Source organism: Lithobates pipiens, unplaced genomic scaffold (assembly GCF_037356315.1).
Source record: "Lithobates pipiens isolate NorthernLeopardFrog02 unplaced genomic scaffold, aLitPip1_a1.2 Scaffold_23, whole genome shotgun sequence".
Lineage (NCBI taxonomy): Eukaryota > Metazoa > Chordata > Amphibia > Anura > Ranidae > Lithobates > Lithobates pipiens.
In genome coordinates, this window is record NW_027507785.1 from 25,465,856 (window position 1) to 25,482,902 (window position 17,047).

Here is a 17,047-nt window from a genome sequence, read left to right on the forward strand (position 1 = left end):
CACTACTACTACTAATAATAATAATTGAATAAATACATGTATAATAAATGCACAAATATTGACTTAGAGGTTTCATGGGAGATATAAGTTTGATGCTTTGACAGCTGTGGGGATTCAGATGCCCATCATTGCCGTAGAGACACTGAGAAGATAAAGGCGTTAATGACACGGCATACACCAAGGAGTCATGAGGATATAAATATAGAGTTAAACGGTAGAAGAGACAACAGGCACAAGATACACAGATTGTGTCGGGATTATCACCTTCCATCTCTGATCCGGGAGAAATTCTACTACATCTGCCCAGGAGGTATATTAAAGATAGATTAAAGCTCCTCCAGATTAAATTGTAACATTGTATATCACCTGTATCATTTTTTTACTTATTTTGGACACTAATGTATTTCTAACTCCTATAGCTTTTCTCATATTTCCCCTTTTCCTTGTTGGTATTCTCCTTGTTTAAAGAATTAACAGCAGTCATGTTTTATATAGTCACACTGTAATACACAGGGCGTTTTTACAACCTCTCCTGAACGATTTAACTTGACAGATATAACCCACGTTTAAAACCGTCCGTTTTGTCACATTTACATTATTATTATTATTATTATTTTTTTAAATAGGAACATGTAGTGCAAAACTGCAAAATGCACTAAAAATGCCATAGGTGTGAATCCAGCCTAAAAATGCATGCACAGTGTTTTCCATGTATTCCAAAGGCTCTAGTACACACCATGCAGTCAGTTTTCGATGCAGAAACTAACCAGAAACTGACTGCATGGTGTGACCTAGAGCCATTGGAATACATGGAAAGCACTGTGCATGCATTTTGTGCAGAAAAAAAGCACACAAAACTGCACGGAACTGCATCTTGTGTGAACCGGCCCTTAATGTTGTTTTTTAGGCAGTTGAGTTTAGAGGCCTTTTTTTGGAAAGCAAAAAAATGAGTTCAGACGCTGAGTTTAGAAGCATTTAAAGCGCTAAGGCAGGATTCACACCTATGCATTTTTGGTGCTTTTTGCATTTTGCAGATTTGCACCACAGTCCATTTAACATGGTTTCCTATGGAACACGTTCTGTAGTGCAAATCTGCAAAATGCAAAACACACTAAAAATGCCATAGGTGTGAATCCAGCCTTTACGCTTCCAAATGCATTTAAACCCACGTTTAGGCTGGATTTACACCTATGCATTTTTAGTGCTTTTTGCATTTTGCAGATTTGCAGATTTGCAGATGACATTAAGGGGCAGTTCACACAAGATGCAGTTCCGTGCAGTTTTGTTTGCTTTTTTCTGCACAAAATGCATGCACAGTGCTTTCCATGTATTCCAATGGCTCTAGGTCACACCATGGAGTCAGTTTCTGGTTAGTTTCTGCACCGGAAACTGACTGCATGGTGTGTACTAGAGCCTTTGGAATACATGGAAAACACTGTGCATGCATTTTTAGGCTGGATTCACACCTATGGCATTTTTAGTGCATTTTGAAGTTTTGCACTACAGAACATGTTTCATAGGAAACCATGGTAAATGGACTGTAGTGCAAATCTGCAAAATGTGCAAAAAAGGATAGGTGTGAATCAGCCCTCAGTGCAGAAAAAAAGCACACGGAACTGAACGGAACTGCATCTGGTGTGAACTGGCACTAAACAAACCTGTGTATGTGTACACATAAGATAACATTTAATGAATGCAGGGACAGCTGAAAGAAGTGCCCAACTGCCTCTGAATGTCCGTTTACCAGCAGCCGTGTACATGAGGCCTAAAGTAGAAATCCTGGGCTGACCATTGGTTGGGCCCGGTGGGGATAAGTCACTGGTTACTGAGCTTCCCAATGTAGCTGGAGGTTCAACTTGTCTGTACACCTCACTTAGTTCAGTCATTAGTTCAGTCGTTCCCCAAACCAGTGTTGCCAACCATCAGGTAATTTATGGACAGTTTGTAAAAATCTGTGCAACAGTTTGTGCATCCTAGAGGCTCCTGCACAAAGGTAAAGTTCCACACTGGGTTCCTGCACAGGTCTTGAAGAAATACACAGAGCAGACCAAGATTGAACCAGGCTTGTCAACCATCAGTAAATTTACAGACAGTTATAAAAATCTGGGCAACAGTTTGTGAATCTTAGAGGCTCCTGCACAAAGGTAAAGTTCCACACTGGGTTCCTGCACAGGTCTGGAAGAAATGCACAAAGCACACCAAGTTTGAACCAGGGATGCCAACCGTCAGTAAATTTACAGACAGTTTATAAAAATCTGTGAAACAGTTTGTACATCCTAGAGGCTCCTGCACAAAGGTAAAGTTCCACATTGGGTTCCTGCACAGGTCTGGAAGAAATGCAAAGAGCATACCAAGATTGAACTAGGGATGCTAACCGTCAGTAAATTTACAGACAGTTTATAAAAATCTGTGAAACAGTTTGTGCATTGTAGGTCTTCCTGCACAAAGGTAAAGTTCCACACTGGGTTCCTGCACAGGTCTGGCAGAAATGCACAAAGCAAACCAAGATTGAACCAGGGTTCCCAACAAGTAAATTTACGGAAAGTTTGTAAAAATCAGTGATTTTTTACAACTGTCTGTAAATATCAAGGACTGATAATTTGTAATGCCGTGTTGACTTTTTAAGTGTAAACTAGGCAGGGTACTTGTCCTGGGTATTGTCAGTGTTTTCATATTGTGTTGACACTGTTTAAATATCAGTTCTTCTAGTTTTTAATAGTTCTGTCATATCTCAGGTTGTCATAAAAAAATGTGCTCTGCCAGTAAATTTTCCATGCTATGTCAGTAAAAAAAAGCACACCAAGATTGAACAAGGGTTGCCAACCATCAGTAAATTTACAAACAGTTTGTACAAATCAGTGATTTTTACAACTGTCTGTAAATATCAAGGGCTGGAAGTTTGTAATGCTGTATTGGCTTTTTAAGCATAAACCATTCAGGGTACTTGTTCTGGGTATTGTCAGTGTTTCCATGTTGTGTTTACACTGTTTAAATATCTGGTGTCCTAGCTTTTTAATAGAAAATCTGTCATTTCTCAGGTTGTCAATAAAAAATGTGCCCTGTCAGTAAAATGTCCATGTTATGTCAGTAAATAATGCTGCGGGAGGTTGGCAACCCTGCCCCGAACTCAGAAGATGTAATATTTGGACCGGACCTGGGGATCATTCTGGAGGCTCCTGCACAAAGGTAAAGTTCCAAGGTGGGTTCCTGCACAGGTCTGGAAGAAATACACAAAGTACCCCAAGATTGAAGAAGAATATACACGATGAATGGGTTTAGACAACACGTGCTTGTCTTGGAGTTCATCCTTAATCTGTTTTCAACCGTATACTGTATAGAGAGAGCGTGAGCCAATCATTTATCTGTTCCAAGCAGCGTGGAGCTGTGCGGACAGCCCGTTTTTTTCAATGGAGATGGAGTGGGTGTGCAGAATCATCCTCACCTCTGAGTTTGAGAGAGATTGGGTGTCCGGAACTGGAAGCACACTATCTGTGTCCGGGTTCATGCACCCGTCCCTGCATACCTGTCAAAATTTGTCCTTACACCTGCTCTATCTTCATTGATAAAAAAAAGCAGGTGCACGCTGCTTGCAACAGATAAGCAAATGGTGAATAATCAGAGCAACTCTGAATTGAATTAATCAGTGAAACTCAAAGTGCAAAAAAATATGCAAAAAAAAAAATGCAAATTAAACACTATATAAAAAAAAAAAAAAAACACAAATCAAGCAATAAATAAATAACAAATGTGCAAATAATTTCAATTGATATCAATAATCAAAAAAATCACGAGAGTCACTTAATTCAAACAGATCCTTGTATGAATACTGGTGATACTGCAAAGTAATCACAACTCTTCAGTTTTTCCACATTTTATGTTACAGCCTTATTCCAAAATTGATTAAATTCATTATTTTCCTAAAAATCCTACAAACAATCCCCCATAATGACAACATGAAAGAAGTTTGTTTGAAATCTTTGCAAATTTATAAAAAAATAAAAAATAAATAAAAAAATAAAAACAACCCATGTACATCATCATCATGTACATACACCATGTATTCACAGCCTTTGCTCAATACTTTGTTGAAGCACCTTTGGCACCAATTACACCCTCAAGTCTTTTTGCGTATGATTCTACAAGCTTGGCACACCTATTTTTGGGCAGTTTCTCCCATTCTTCTTTGCAGGACCTCTCAAGCTCCATCAGGTTGGGTGAGGAGTGTTGGTGCACAGCCATTTTCAGATCTCACCAGAGATGTTCAGTCGGGCTCAAGTCTGGGCTCTGGCTGGGCCACTTAAGGGCATTCACCAAGTTGTCCTGTAGCCACTGCTTTGTTATCTTGGCTGTGTGGTTAGGGACGTTGTCCTGTCGGGAAGATGAACCTTCGCCCCAGTCTGGAGATCCAGAGCACTCTACAGCAGGTTTTCATCAAGAATGTCTCTGTACATTGTTGCATTCATCTTTCCTTCAATCCTGACTAGTCTCCTGGTTCCTGCTGCTGAAAAACATATCCACAACATGATGCTGCCACCACCATGCTTCACTGTAGAGATGCTATTGGCCAGGTGATAAGTGGTGCCTAGTTTCCTCCAGATATGACACTTGCCATTCAGGCCAAAGAGTTCAATCTTTGTTTCATCAGACCAGATAATTTTGTTTCTCATGGTCTGAGAGTTATTTTGGGTGTCTTTTGGCAAACTCCAGGCAGGCTGTCATGTATCTTTTACTGAGGAGTGGCTTCCATCTGGCCACTCTACCATACAGGCCTGATTGGTGGAGTGCTGCAGAGATGGTTGTTCTTCTGGAAGGTTCTCCTCTCTTCACAGAGAAGCACTGGAGCTCTGTCAGAGTGACCATCAGGTTCTTGGTCACCTTTTCTGACTAAGGCCCTTCTTCACTGATCACTCAGTTTGGCCGGGTAGCCCTGTTCTAGGAAGAGTCCTGGTGGTTCCAAATTTCTTCCATTTACAGATGATGGAGGCCACTGTGCTCATTGGGACCTTCAATGCTGCAGAAATGTTTCTGTTCCCTTCCCCAGATCTGCGCCTCCATACAATCTTGTCTCAGAGGTCTATAGACAATTCCTTGAACTTCATGGCTTGGTTTGTGCTTAGACATGCACTGTTAACTGAGGGACCTTATATAGACAGGTGTGTGCTTTTCCATATCATGTCCAATCAATTTAACTTACCACAGGTGGACTCCAATCAAGTTGTAGAAACATCTCAAGGATGATCAGTGGAAACTGGATGAACCTGAGCTCAATTTTGAGTGTCATGGCAAAGACTGTAAATACTTATTAGATCAAAATCTATTCTGCAACAGTTCTTTCGTAAAAATAGACCAAAGTTATAAGGTATAAGTTATAACCCAAGTGTATATTTATTAGTGTATGTAAAAACTATACTGTATACACAGTATCTATCAGTGGCGGCCGGTGCTCAAAATTTTTGGGAGGGCGCAAACAAACTGAAAAATTCTGAAAAAAAAACAATCGATTGCAGCCACTGTGCCATCAAATCCAGCCACTGTGCCATCAAATCCAGCCACTGTGACATCAAACGCAGCCACTGTGCCAATTAAATGCTGGTAGTGTGCCCATCAAATGCTGCCAGTGTGCCCATCAAATGCTGCCAGTGTGCCCATTAAATGTTGCCACTGTGCCATAGAATGCCGCCAGTGTGACTCATCTGCCCGCCCGCCGTCTGCCCAGCACTTATCCTGTCTTGGTGGGGCAGCGGGAGATGGCGAAGAGTGGGGTCCTTCAAGCCAGCATCTCCTGCCGTCCTCATCTTCCGACTCCCATCCTCTTCTCCTCATAAGTGTCCAATAGCGGAGCCTGTTGTTTCAGCCAATCAGGTGACAGGTAACAGACCTGAGCACCTGATTGCCAGAGAGGCGGATCAGTATTAGGAAAGCAAATATTCATTCGCTTTCCTAACACAGATGGGTGAAATGCGAGCGCGAAGCATGGAGCTCGCAGGTCACCCTTTTTGATGCCTATTAGAGCCTATGGCTCTAATCAGGTGCTTCAACCCCCCCCCCCCCAGCCATAATTCAAGCACCCGAAAAGGGGCCAGACGCCTGAATAGGGGGTGGCTGTGGCTGCCATGGATAGATTCATGCAATGCATGTATCTATCCATAGTGCACAGAGGGGGGGCAGGAGAGAGGGGGCGGTGCCCGTGCGACCTTAATGCACGGGCTGTCACTGGTATATATACAGTATGATGTGTTACACGTAGCCACACCCCCCCCACAATTAGAAACACGCCCCTAGGACATGCTTAACCCCTACACTGCCACCTAGTTGTTAACCCCTTCACTGCCAGTGTCATTTACACAGGAATCAGTGAATTTGTATAGCACTGATTGCTGTATAAACCTCGAACCACGTGACGTCTGCATCTTAAATACCCTCTCCCAGAAAGCATAGTGAGAGTGCCACTCCCATTGGGTGGGCTCCGAGAGAGAGTAACTTAAGCACCCAACCAAACCATAGTTCCATGCCTATCAGAAGAGACAGTGCCCCCTGTGGCCAGGCTGAAAATTTCACAGTCCAGTCAGACTGATGCTGACATCTAATTTAGATAATTGTACCCAAACCAAACTGCAGTTTAGGCAATTTTAACTTTGAAAAAAACGCATAGCGCGTGCTCTTCAGGAGCCGCCGCTACATTTACTAAAGCTGGAAAGTTCAAAATCTGTCTCACTTCTGCATAGAAACCAATGAGCTTCTAACCCCAGCTTGTTCTATTAAGCTTTGGTAATAAAACCTGGAAGCTCATTTCTATGCAGAAGTGAGCCTGATTTTGCACTTTCCAGCTTTAGTAAATAAACCCCATTGTGTACTTAAAAGTGGGGTATGCCTGTAGTAATGCTGTTTACTACAAAGATTTCCAGCTTATTAACATCAGCTTCTAGGATGTTTTTTTTTTTTTTGTCAGCTTAATTGAGCAAGCTGATGTTAGAAGCTGATTACTATGCACAACTACACCATATACTGGGGTTGGTTTACTAACGACAAATAGACTGTGCACTTTGCACAGTTGCTCCAGAGCTTAGTAAATGAGCGGAAGCTCTGCTGATTTCTATCATCCAATCACGTGCAAGCAAAAATGCTGTTTTTTTATTTTATTTTCCTTCTATGTGAGTATTCTTTGCAAATGAAGCTTTACCCATAACTCCCAATTGTCCCTGATTTGGAGGGACTGTCCCTGATTTGGAGCAATGTCCCTCTGTCCCTCATTCCTGATTTGATCCATATAGTTGTATATAAAATGCACTTTTTATCTTTCAAAAAGTGTTTCCCAGTGCAAAACCTTTCATCCAACTTCTAAATTGCTGCATTTGTAAAATAATAATAAAAAAAAAACAATATAAAGGAATAGTAGTGGTAAAAAAAAGCACTTGTGAGAATAACCAATCTTGTTTTTTTGTACAACTCTCCTTTAAGGGGGTGTGGCAAGGGGTGTGTCCTATGCCTGCATACTTTTGCTGATAGGTGTTCCTCATTCCCATCTCAGAAAGTTGGGAGTTATGCTTTACCCTCATGTACTAAGCTCTGGAACAACTGCACTTTGTAAAGCGCACAGTATATTGCCTTTAGTAACTCAACCTCGTTGCATTCTCAATTTTTTTAGTAAATATACCCCCCCCCCCCCAAAGGCATACCTCCCAACGTTTTGAGATGAGAATAAGGGACACCTATCAGCAAAAGTAGGCAGGCATAGGACACACCCCTTGCCACACCCCCTTAAAGGAGAATTGTAGAGAAAAAACAAGTTTGGTTAAACCCAAAAGTGCTTTTTTGTATCACTACTATTCCTTTATCCTGGCTTTTGGAATTTACAAATGCAGCAATTTAGAAATCAGATGAAAAGTTTTGCACTGGGAAACACTTTTTGATAGATTAAAAGTTAATTTTATATACATCTATATAGATCAGACCAAAATAAGGGACAAATGAGGAGGAATGAGGGACAAAGGGACATTGCTCCAACTCAGGACAGTTGGGAGCTATGCTAAAGTAAGGTGACCAGATTTTCAAAATGAAATCCAGGGGACATATTTTTATTGGCAAATGGTAAACTATTTTATAAACTATTTTATTCTCCTCAGATGATACATGCAGTGTATGTGGTATGTGTTTGTGGAATGATTGTATGATATATACATTATTTCTCTCATTTCGTCCATGAGATAAAAAAATAAAGAAATACTTCATACCACCGTCTAGGACACTGTGTACATTACAGGGCTCCATTCATACCACCCTCCAGAGCACTGTGTACATTACAGGCCTCCTCTCAGAGCACTGTGTAGTCCCCCCTGCCCAGTCTGCACAATCCCCCCCCAGTCTGCACAATCCCCCCCCAGTCTGCACAATCCCTCCCAGTCTGCACAATCCCTCCCAGTCTGCACAATCCCTCCCCAGTCTGCACAATCCCTCCCCAGTCTGCATACCCCCCTCAGTCAGCACAACCCTCCAAGTCTGCACAACTCCCCCCCAGTCTGCACAACTCCTCCCCCCATCTGCACAACTCCTTCCCCTGTCTGCACAACCCCTCCCCCGTCTGCAAAACTCCTCCCCCGTCTGCACAACTCCTCCCCTATCTGCACAACTCCTCCCCCGTCTGCACAACTCCTCCCCATCTGCACAACTCCTCCCCCCATCTGCACAACCCCTCCCCCCATCTGAACAACTCCTCCCCCATCTGCACAACTCCTCCCCCGTCTGCACAACTCCTCCCCCCCATCTGCACAATATCCCTCCCCAGTCAACAGAATCCCCCCCCCCCAAAGTCTGCACAGGGAGGAAAACAAAATGGGAAGGGAAAGAAGCAAAGAGGTCTGGTGAGAGAGGAGAGCTGTTCATGGAGAGGATGGCTCACTCACCAATTATGCCCCCTCTCAGGCTGGTTTTCACAAGTAGGCTGAGCACAGTGCAGGAGGCTGGAGTGTGGGCGGGGTTTGGCAGACACCAATTCGAGGCGCATTGTCTGATTGGACAGGCAGCAGAGTGAGGGAGGAGCCAGGAAGTGCTGATGGGATGGGTAACAAGTGCTACAGCCTGACTCCCGGAGTTAAAATGAGGAAGCGCCTGAGACTAAGCAGCCAAAAATAGTGCCATGGCTGCTGCCGCGCAAATCCGGGGACAAAACAGAGGACATATTCGGTCCGGGGAGAGCCTCCCCAATCCGGGGACTGTCCCCAGAAAACGGGGACATCTTATCAGCCTATGCTAATGGCGACCCTGATGTAAGGGGGGGTTTTAATGGGGTCCCTGATACAAGGAAGGGCACATGTAATGGGGCCCTGATGTAAGGGGGGGCTCTGGTAAGGACCCCGATGTAAGGGGGGACTCTAAAGTAAAGGAGAATTTGATGAGGACCCTGATGTAAGTAGAGAATTTAAAGTGATTGTAGACCCTAAAAAAACAAACAAACATGCAAGGCATAATGAGCTAGCTCATTATGAATTACTTACCTGAGATCGAAGCCCCCGCAGAGGTCCTCGTTCACCAGTCCAACGGCCAACATCGCTCCTTTGGAGTTACTTCCGGGTATCGCAGGCTCCGGCGCTGTGATTGGCCAGAGCCGCAAAAGGAGTCACTCCCACACATTCACGCGGGAGCAGCTGGTAACGGCAGAGGCTAACTGAAGCAACGGCACGTACGGGCCGTTGCTTCAGTGCGCATGTGCCGATGATGTCGACACATGCAAATACAGGAGATGCAGGTTTAGGAGATATCCAGTGTAGCTACAGTTAAGCCTAATTATAAGCTTACCTGTAGCAAAACGTGGTGGTAAAGGGTTTACAACCACTTTAATGAGCACCCTGATGGGGGGGGGGGGGACTCTTGTGGGGACCCTGATAAAAGGAGGGACTTTAAAGTAAAGGGGAATTTGATGAGGATCCTGTTGTAAGAGGATCTCTGTTGGGGTTCCTGATGTAAGAAAGACTCAGATGAAGAGCCTAATGTAAGGGTAACTCTGATGAGGATACTGATGCAAAGGGAGACTCATTCACTTAAAAAGGTGATTTTTTTTTGGCCCTTGAATATTTGCCAGACCCCTGAACTAAGGCCCTGTGCTTCATCTTCCATCTTCAACTTCCTGCTTCATCTACAGAACCCCTGTATCAGTGAAAACAGCCAGATGTACCCTTTAACTAAACAACTAATAAAAGATTTATCTTGTGGAGAAAGCCGAATTTTGTGACACAAAACCACCATGTCAAAGTAAGTTTTTCTATTCTTTCTGTGCGCCAGTGCAGCTGTACATATTTATATCTGACCCAGTGGCGGCCCGTGCAGCATTGTGGGCACATGGGTGCCGCCACCCCCGACACCTCCTCTGCCCTCCCAATTCACGTGCCCTTCCCCTTTCAGGACGCAGGACACATGAAATACTATGGTGGGGATAGGCGGGGGTCGTGAATTTTGAAGCATTTAATTAGAGCCAGAGGCTCTAATAGGCTTTAAAATAGGGTGGGCTTGGGGCGCAGAGCACTGCATCCCAATCCCACCCTGTTGTGTGACATAGCGAATACATTTTCGCTATTTTCACATTAAGGTTCCTCCCTGCCAATCAGGAGGCAGGTCAGGAGGCAGTCCTATTGGATGCCTAACTCTTTGGCGGAAGAGGAACGGACACAGGAGCCGCTGCTTCCTGCCGCTGCAGTAGAAGAGAAGAGCCCCGTCACTCCAGGAGAAGAGCAGAGCCCCTCCACACGAGCGGTAAGTGCTGCCGGACCAGCCACGGAGGGGGGGTTGGTTAAAATGACAGCCGGGGGATGCGCCTGGCTGCATATGATGGGCACAGTGGCTGTATTTGGTGGGCACAGTGGCTACATATGATGGGCACAATCGCTTTATTTGGTCGGCACAGTGGCTGCATATGATGGGCACAGTGGCTGTATTTGGTGGGTACAGTGCCTGCACATGTTGGGCACAGTGGCTTTATTTCGTGGGCACAGCGGCTTTATTTGGTAGGCACAGTGGCTGTATTTGGTGGGCACAGTGGCTGCATATGATGGGCACAGTGGCTGCATTTGATAGGCACAGTGGCTGGATATAATGGGCACAGTGGCTGCATTTGATGGGCACATTGTCTGTATTTGATGATCACAGAGGCTGCATATGATGGGTACAGTGGCTGCATTTGCTGGGCACGGTGGCTGCAATTGATGGCACAATGGCTGCATTTGATGGGTGCAGTGGCTGTATTTGATGGGCACAGTGGCTGCATATGATGGGCACAGTGGCTGCATTTGCTGGGCACGGTGGCTGCAATTGATGGCATGGTGGCTGCAATTGATGGCACAGTGGCTGCATTTGATGGGCACAGTGGCTGCAATTGATCGCACAGTGACTGCATTTGATAGGCACAGTGATGCTTTTTTTTAAGTATTTTTCAGAATTTTTTGGTTTGTTTGCAATCCCCCCCCAAAAAACAATTTTTTGAGCACCAGCCGCCACTGATCTGCCCCTTTGTTTAACTTTATTTACTTTGTTTTAGGACAAGTCAGAAGTAAGACAGGCCAAAGATTATGCAATTTTCTTTATTTATTTCCACTATGGGTGGAAGAAAAAAAAAAGCTCAATCCCACATCAACAAAGTCAGTGTTGAGGGGGGGAATGCCTCCCTCTGTGCTTCTACCAGCGAGGATCCCTGAGTTGGGGTGACAAGTAATCCACTTCAGAACCCCACTAGAGCCTGAAGGAGCTGCTGGGACTTGTAGTCCACCCTAACAATGTTACTTATCTTGGTCTCATCAGACCACAGGACATGGTTCCAGTAATCCATGTCCTTAGTCTGCTTTTCTTCAGCAAACTGTTTGCGGGCTTTCTTGTGCATCATCTTTAGAAGAGTCTTCCTTCTGGGAGGACAGCCATGCAGACCAATTTGATGCAGTGTGCGGCATATGGTCTGAGCACTGACAGGCTGAACCCCCACCCCTTCAACCGCTGCAGCAATACTGGCAGCACTCATACATCTATTTACCAAAGACAATCTCAGGATATGACGCTGAGCACGTGCACTCAACTTCTTTGGGCAACCATGGCGAGGCCTGTTCTGAATGGAATCTGTCCTGTTAAACTGCTGTATGGTCTTGGCCACCGTGCTGCAGCTCAGTTGCAGGGTCTTGACAACCTTCTTATAGTCTAGGCCATCTTTATGTAGAGCAACAATTCTTTTTTTCAGATCCTCAGAGAGTTTTTTGCCAAGAGGTGCCATGTTGAACTTCCAGTATGAGAGAGTGATAACACCAAATTTAACACACCTGCTCCCCATTCACACCTGAGACTTTGTAACACTAACATATTCACTTAGGGGTGTACTCACTTTTGTTGCCAGCGGTTTAGACATTAATGGCTGTGTGTTGAGTTATTTTGAGGGAACAGCAAATTTACACTGTTATACAAGCTGTACACTCACTACTTTACATTGTAGCAAAGTGTCATTTCTTCAGTGTTGTCACATGAAAAGATAGAATAAAATATTTACAAAAATGTGAGGGGTGTACTCACTTTTGTGAGATACTGTAAGTACAGGATTATTTCAATTGCATTGAGTTTGTTCTTTTAAATATTGGAAAGATAGAAATGTATTATTTATCATTGTATTGCTATCCCCCACAAGGGTTGCTGTAACTCTCCAGAGGTTCTTTCCCTAATCAATGCCAGTAGCCAGGCACACAGCAGCATCTAATCAACACAGGCTCCAGGGGTGTCTTTTTGAAGTTTATTGCTCAGTAACCATTAACTTTGAACAGTAGGTAATGAGATACTCCAAAATGCTTGGTGCACAAATTGCAGAGGACTCTTCTCTACCTTTAAAGAGGAAGTAAACCCTGATGAGTTTACTTCCTCTTTGATTCCCTGCAAAGGTAAAGCATAATGGACTACTATGCATCGCATAGTAGTCCATTATGTGTCACTTACCTGACACAAGAGCCAGCGAAGTCACCGCTGTCCCCTGTAGTCCGCCGCATCCATCTTCTCGGTGGGTCTCGCTGCCCCGCCGCTGTCATTCGGCGAAGCCGCAATGACGTCACTTCCGCGCATGCGTATTGAGCCGGCACTCGCGGCATATCGCCATTGACAGCGGTGCGCTTAGTGTGCCAATGTCTACGGCACATGCGCCGTAGACACCGGTGCCTGTGTTTTGGCAAATATCTCCTAAACCATGTAGGTTTAGGAGATATTTCTTGGACCTACAGGTAAGCCTTAATCTAGGCTTACCTGTAGGTCAAAGTGGTTTGTAAGGGTTTCCAACCACTTTAAGCCACGGACCAATTTGCAGGCAAAGGACCAAGCCTCTATTTGCGATTCGGCACTGCGTCGCTTTAACTGACAATTGCGCGGTCATGCGACGTGGCTCCCAAACAAAATTGGCGTCCTTTTTTTCCCACAAATAGAGCTTTCTTTTGGGGGTATTTGATCACCTCTGTGGTTTTTATATTTTGCGCTATAAACAAAAATAGAGCGACAATTTTTGCTATAATAAGTAGTAGCAGCAATACTATATTCTCCCCAGCCGGGGACCAGGGGGATTGCTAAATAGGTTTTGGCAGAAAATGAGCTGGGATGGTCTAGCTTCTGGCAGCTGCAGGACCATTGGGCAGTGCACACAGGGAAGGGGTTGGCGTTACTCAAAGATTCTCACAATGATCAGTCCAGAGATACAATCTTCTACACAGTAGCCCAGCTTCCATTCCAGGACAGGGGATCCAAAGGAAAACATTGGCTAGGCCCTACTACATATTCGGGCCAGGAATTTGAATCCTCCCACCCTGAGCTCCAGAAGCTTCTTCCAGAAGAAGGGGGAGGTACTCAAACCCCCAGCCTGTGAAACCCCAAACAGACTGTACTAAACAATTACTGCTTCTGTGTCTACAGCAGAAGCTAACACTAGATTTACCTTACAGCCTAGTTATGAGCGTGCTACAAATACTAAATATTTTTTAAATATAATTTTTTTACAGTTTTCCAGTCCTTTGGTCATGACAAACATCTCAGATATCCAGCGAAATATAACCCAAGTAGCCGGCACAAGCAGTGTTGACATTATGAGGTATACCTTACTCGGAATAACACTAGCAAGTTTTGTATTCTTCTCCTATTTTGTGGCAGTTATGCTAAGTGTTGGCTTCACCAGCACTGTTGCTCGCCAAGAAATCCGCTACATTTTGTTCACCCACATGCTTGTTAATGACTCAGTCTATCTTCTCCTTACCCTTTTCATGCTCTTAACTAACCTTTTTCCCAGCAAGTACCCTGCACCTTTCTGCTACATCATGGTCTTCATGACCTCCACCACTCTGAAGATCACTCCCTACAACCTGGCCATCATGTCTTTGGAACGCTATTTCGCCATATGCTTTCCACTACGGCACAAAGAGATCTGCACTTTACACAGAATGGGCATTGCTATTGCAACTATTTGGGCCATTGGGCTGTTGCCGAATATCGCTGATTGCTTTGTTCTCATTACGTCGGTTGAACAAAGGTTTTTCTCTCAGGATATGCTTTGCAGTCGGACTGTGTTCATTGTCATATCTGTCCAAAATACCATAAGACTAGCCAGCCATGCTTCAACTTTCTCCTTGGTGGGGCTCATAATCATCTTTACATACATCAAAATCACGCTGGTGGCTTTCAGGATTGACTCGAATAAATCGTCTACCTCCAAAGCTAGAAGAACGGTCATGCTCCATGCATTACAGCTCCTGCTATGTATGATGACTTACAGCTACAGCATCATTGACATTCTCCTTAAAGGTTATAATACCTTACTTCCCATCATCAATTTTTGTTTCTTCACATGTTTGCCAAGGTTCCTTGGCCTTTTCATTTATGGGGTTAGAGATAAGCTCTTTCGCAAACAGTTTAAAAAATGTACTTTTTGTAGTCCAAAATAGGATATGAGATTGAAAATGTAAATGAAAAACGGCTTAAAAATATTAGAGCTGTTCTATGGACGCATCCTAAAATATCAGCCAAATTTGACTATCCCATTTCTTACATGAACAAATACTGTAAATAAAAAGCATACAAGGTTATTAGAAATTGATAATCTACAGCAGCGGTTCTCAACCTCAGTTCTCAAGTACCCCCAACAGGCCATGTTTTGGGCATTTCTCTTAGATAAAATAGCTGTCCAAAATTCCAAGTCATTTACTCTGATTTAACCCCCCTGGCGGTATTCCCGAGTCTGGCTCGGTGTGGAGATTTTGTACCAAAAGCGGTAACCCTGAGCCAGACTCAGGACCGCATCGCTGAATGCAGGGAGATGTTACTTACCTTGTCCCCTGGATCCATCAATGTCCCCGCTGTACGAGCGAGCCGTGCTCCTCTTGATCTATTACGGAGCCGATCTCTGTTCCCTGCGAGCGCTGCGACGCACGGGGACGGAGAACGGCGCCAAATTCAAAAAGTGAAACACACACATTACATACAGTATAATGTAATCTTACAGATTACATTGCTGTATGTAATTATTTCACATCCCCTTTGTCCCTAGTGGTCTGCCCAGTGTCCTGCATGCAGTTTTACATGATAAAAACTGTTCTTTCTGCCTGGAAACTGGAGATTGTCCATAGCAACCAAAACTGTCCCTTTACATCAAAAATGATTTTAGATCAGCTAGAAAACAGTGATAATAAATTAGAATCACTCGCAGAATTGAGCGATAGTGATTTGTGGGGAGATCCGTCATCAAATACTGAAAAGTAATGACAGTGACAATTCTGCAACTGAGCACATTTTAGTGTTTTTGATTTGATTACATTATTGAATAATTTTTATTATTGTTATATTATTATTTGGTATAATTATTTATAGTTATTTATTATATTATAATTTATGATTTAATTTTTCAAACTTTATCATACCCGGAATGTCTACTAGACTCTGGTTTGGACAGATTTAAGTGAGTTATTCCTAAGAATTAGAGGACTACAATATAAAACGGCAAATTTTCATGCAAAATAATTGTACCGCTTTCAGCACCTAAAATCTGAAATAATGGTACCACCAGGGAGGTTAAAGCACCTGTGCCAGATAAAGGAAAACCTGCAAACATGGCCTGTTGGGGGTACTTAAGGAGTGAGAACCACTGATATACAGTATGTTTTTTCTATTTAAATTTAGAAGTTTTAGTCACATGATCCCTGCTCAAGCTACTTAGGCTGGCCTCCTGCACACTAAATCTTCACAAATTTTTTAGAAAACTTGATTGTGGGCAGCACAGGCACATATATTTTTGGCAGTATCAACAGGGACCTGTTGGATTCCGTATTGGAACCGAATAATACCAGTTAAAGCTGAATTCCAAGTGTTCAGCAACTTTGCAAAACGTGCAGGCACACTATGCAGTTAGGTGCATGTCACTGCCAGGACTTATCTCTGTTACTTATATGTAATATTGCACTCCCAGAGGATACACTCCACCCGTAAGAGGAGAAAAGCACACAGAGCAGCTATGTCGGCCACTCCCCTCTGCTTCCCATTTACAGAAGCCTTTGTATTTTGTGAATGGGTTCACATATTACAAATGCTTCTTTGAATGGGCAGAAGGAGAGGAGGGGCAGGCATTGCAGTTTTATCAAATCTGGTCTTGAAGGAACTGAGATCACAGTGAGCTGTGTTGGAACTCAGAAGTTATCTTCCTGGAGCTCAACAAACCTTCCAGATGTGAATAATAAAGATAAGTCTACGAGACTTAACTCATGGTCTGCCTGCAAATTTGACAAAGTAACTGAATATCTGGAATTCAGCATTAAGTTAGAGATATATTGCACTTCATAAAAATGTTCTTAATTCGTAACACCTCTCCACTTTTCATTTGTTTATTGGACTTTAAATCACCAACATCATCACCTCTGTCCATACGACTGACACCATATACTGTAGCACAAATCTCCAGCTCTGCATGGAACTGCCTCTCCAGTGGCTCACACGTTCTTTTGCCTGTACTCCAGCATTTACACTCTCCTTAAGGGAACCACAAAAAAACTTCTTCTTGTGTATTAGAAAT

The 17,047-nt window shown here is 43.6% G+C and overlaps 1 protein-coding gene across 1 annotated transcript; it reads left to right on the forward strand.

Moving 5' to 3' along the window:
- The first annotated feature begins 201 nt into the window (after window positions 1-201).
- Window positions 202-16,731, forward strand: LOC143926920 (odorant receptor 131-2-like). The gene is made up of 2 exons (XM_077450955.1): window positions 202-310; window positions 13,995-16,731. The coding sequence occupies exon 2, from the start codon at window positions 14,013-14,015 to the stop codon at window positions 14,928-14,930; it is 918 nt and encodes a 305-aa protein (XP_077307081.1). The 5' UTR covers window positions 202-310; window positions 13,995-14,012; the 3' UTR covers window positions 14,931-16,731.
- The last annotated feature ends 316 nt before the right edge of the window (window positions 16,732-17,047 follow it).

Excerpts from the sequence above, each read along its gene's own strand:
- LOC143926920 (XM_077450955.1), top strand. The coding sequence starts at position 14,013 with ATGACAAACATCTCAGATATCCAGCGAAATATAACCCAAGTAGCCGGC.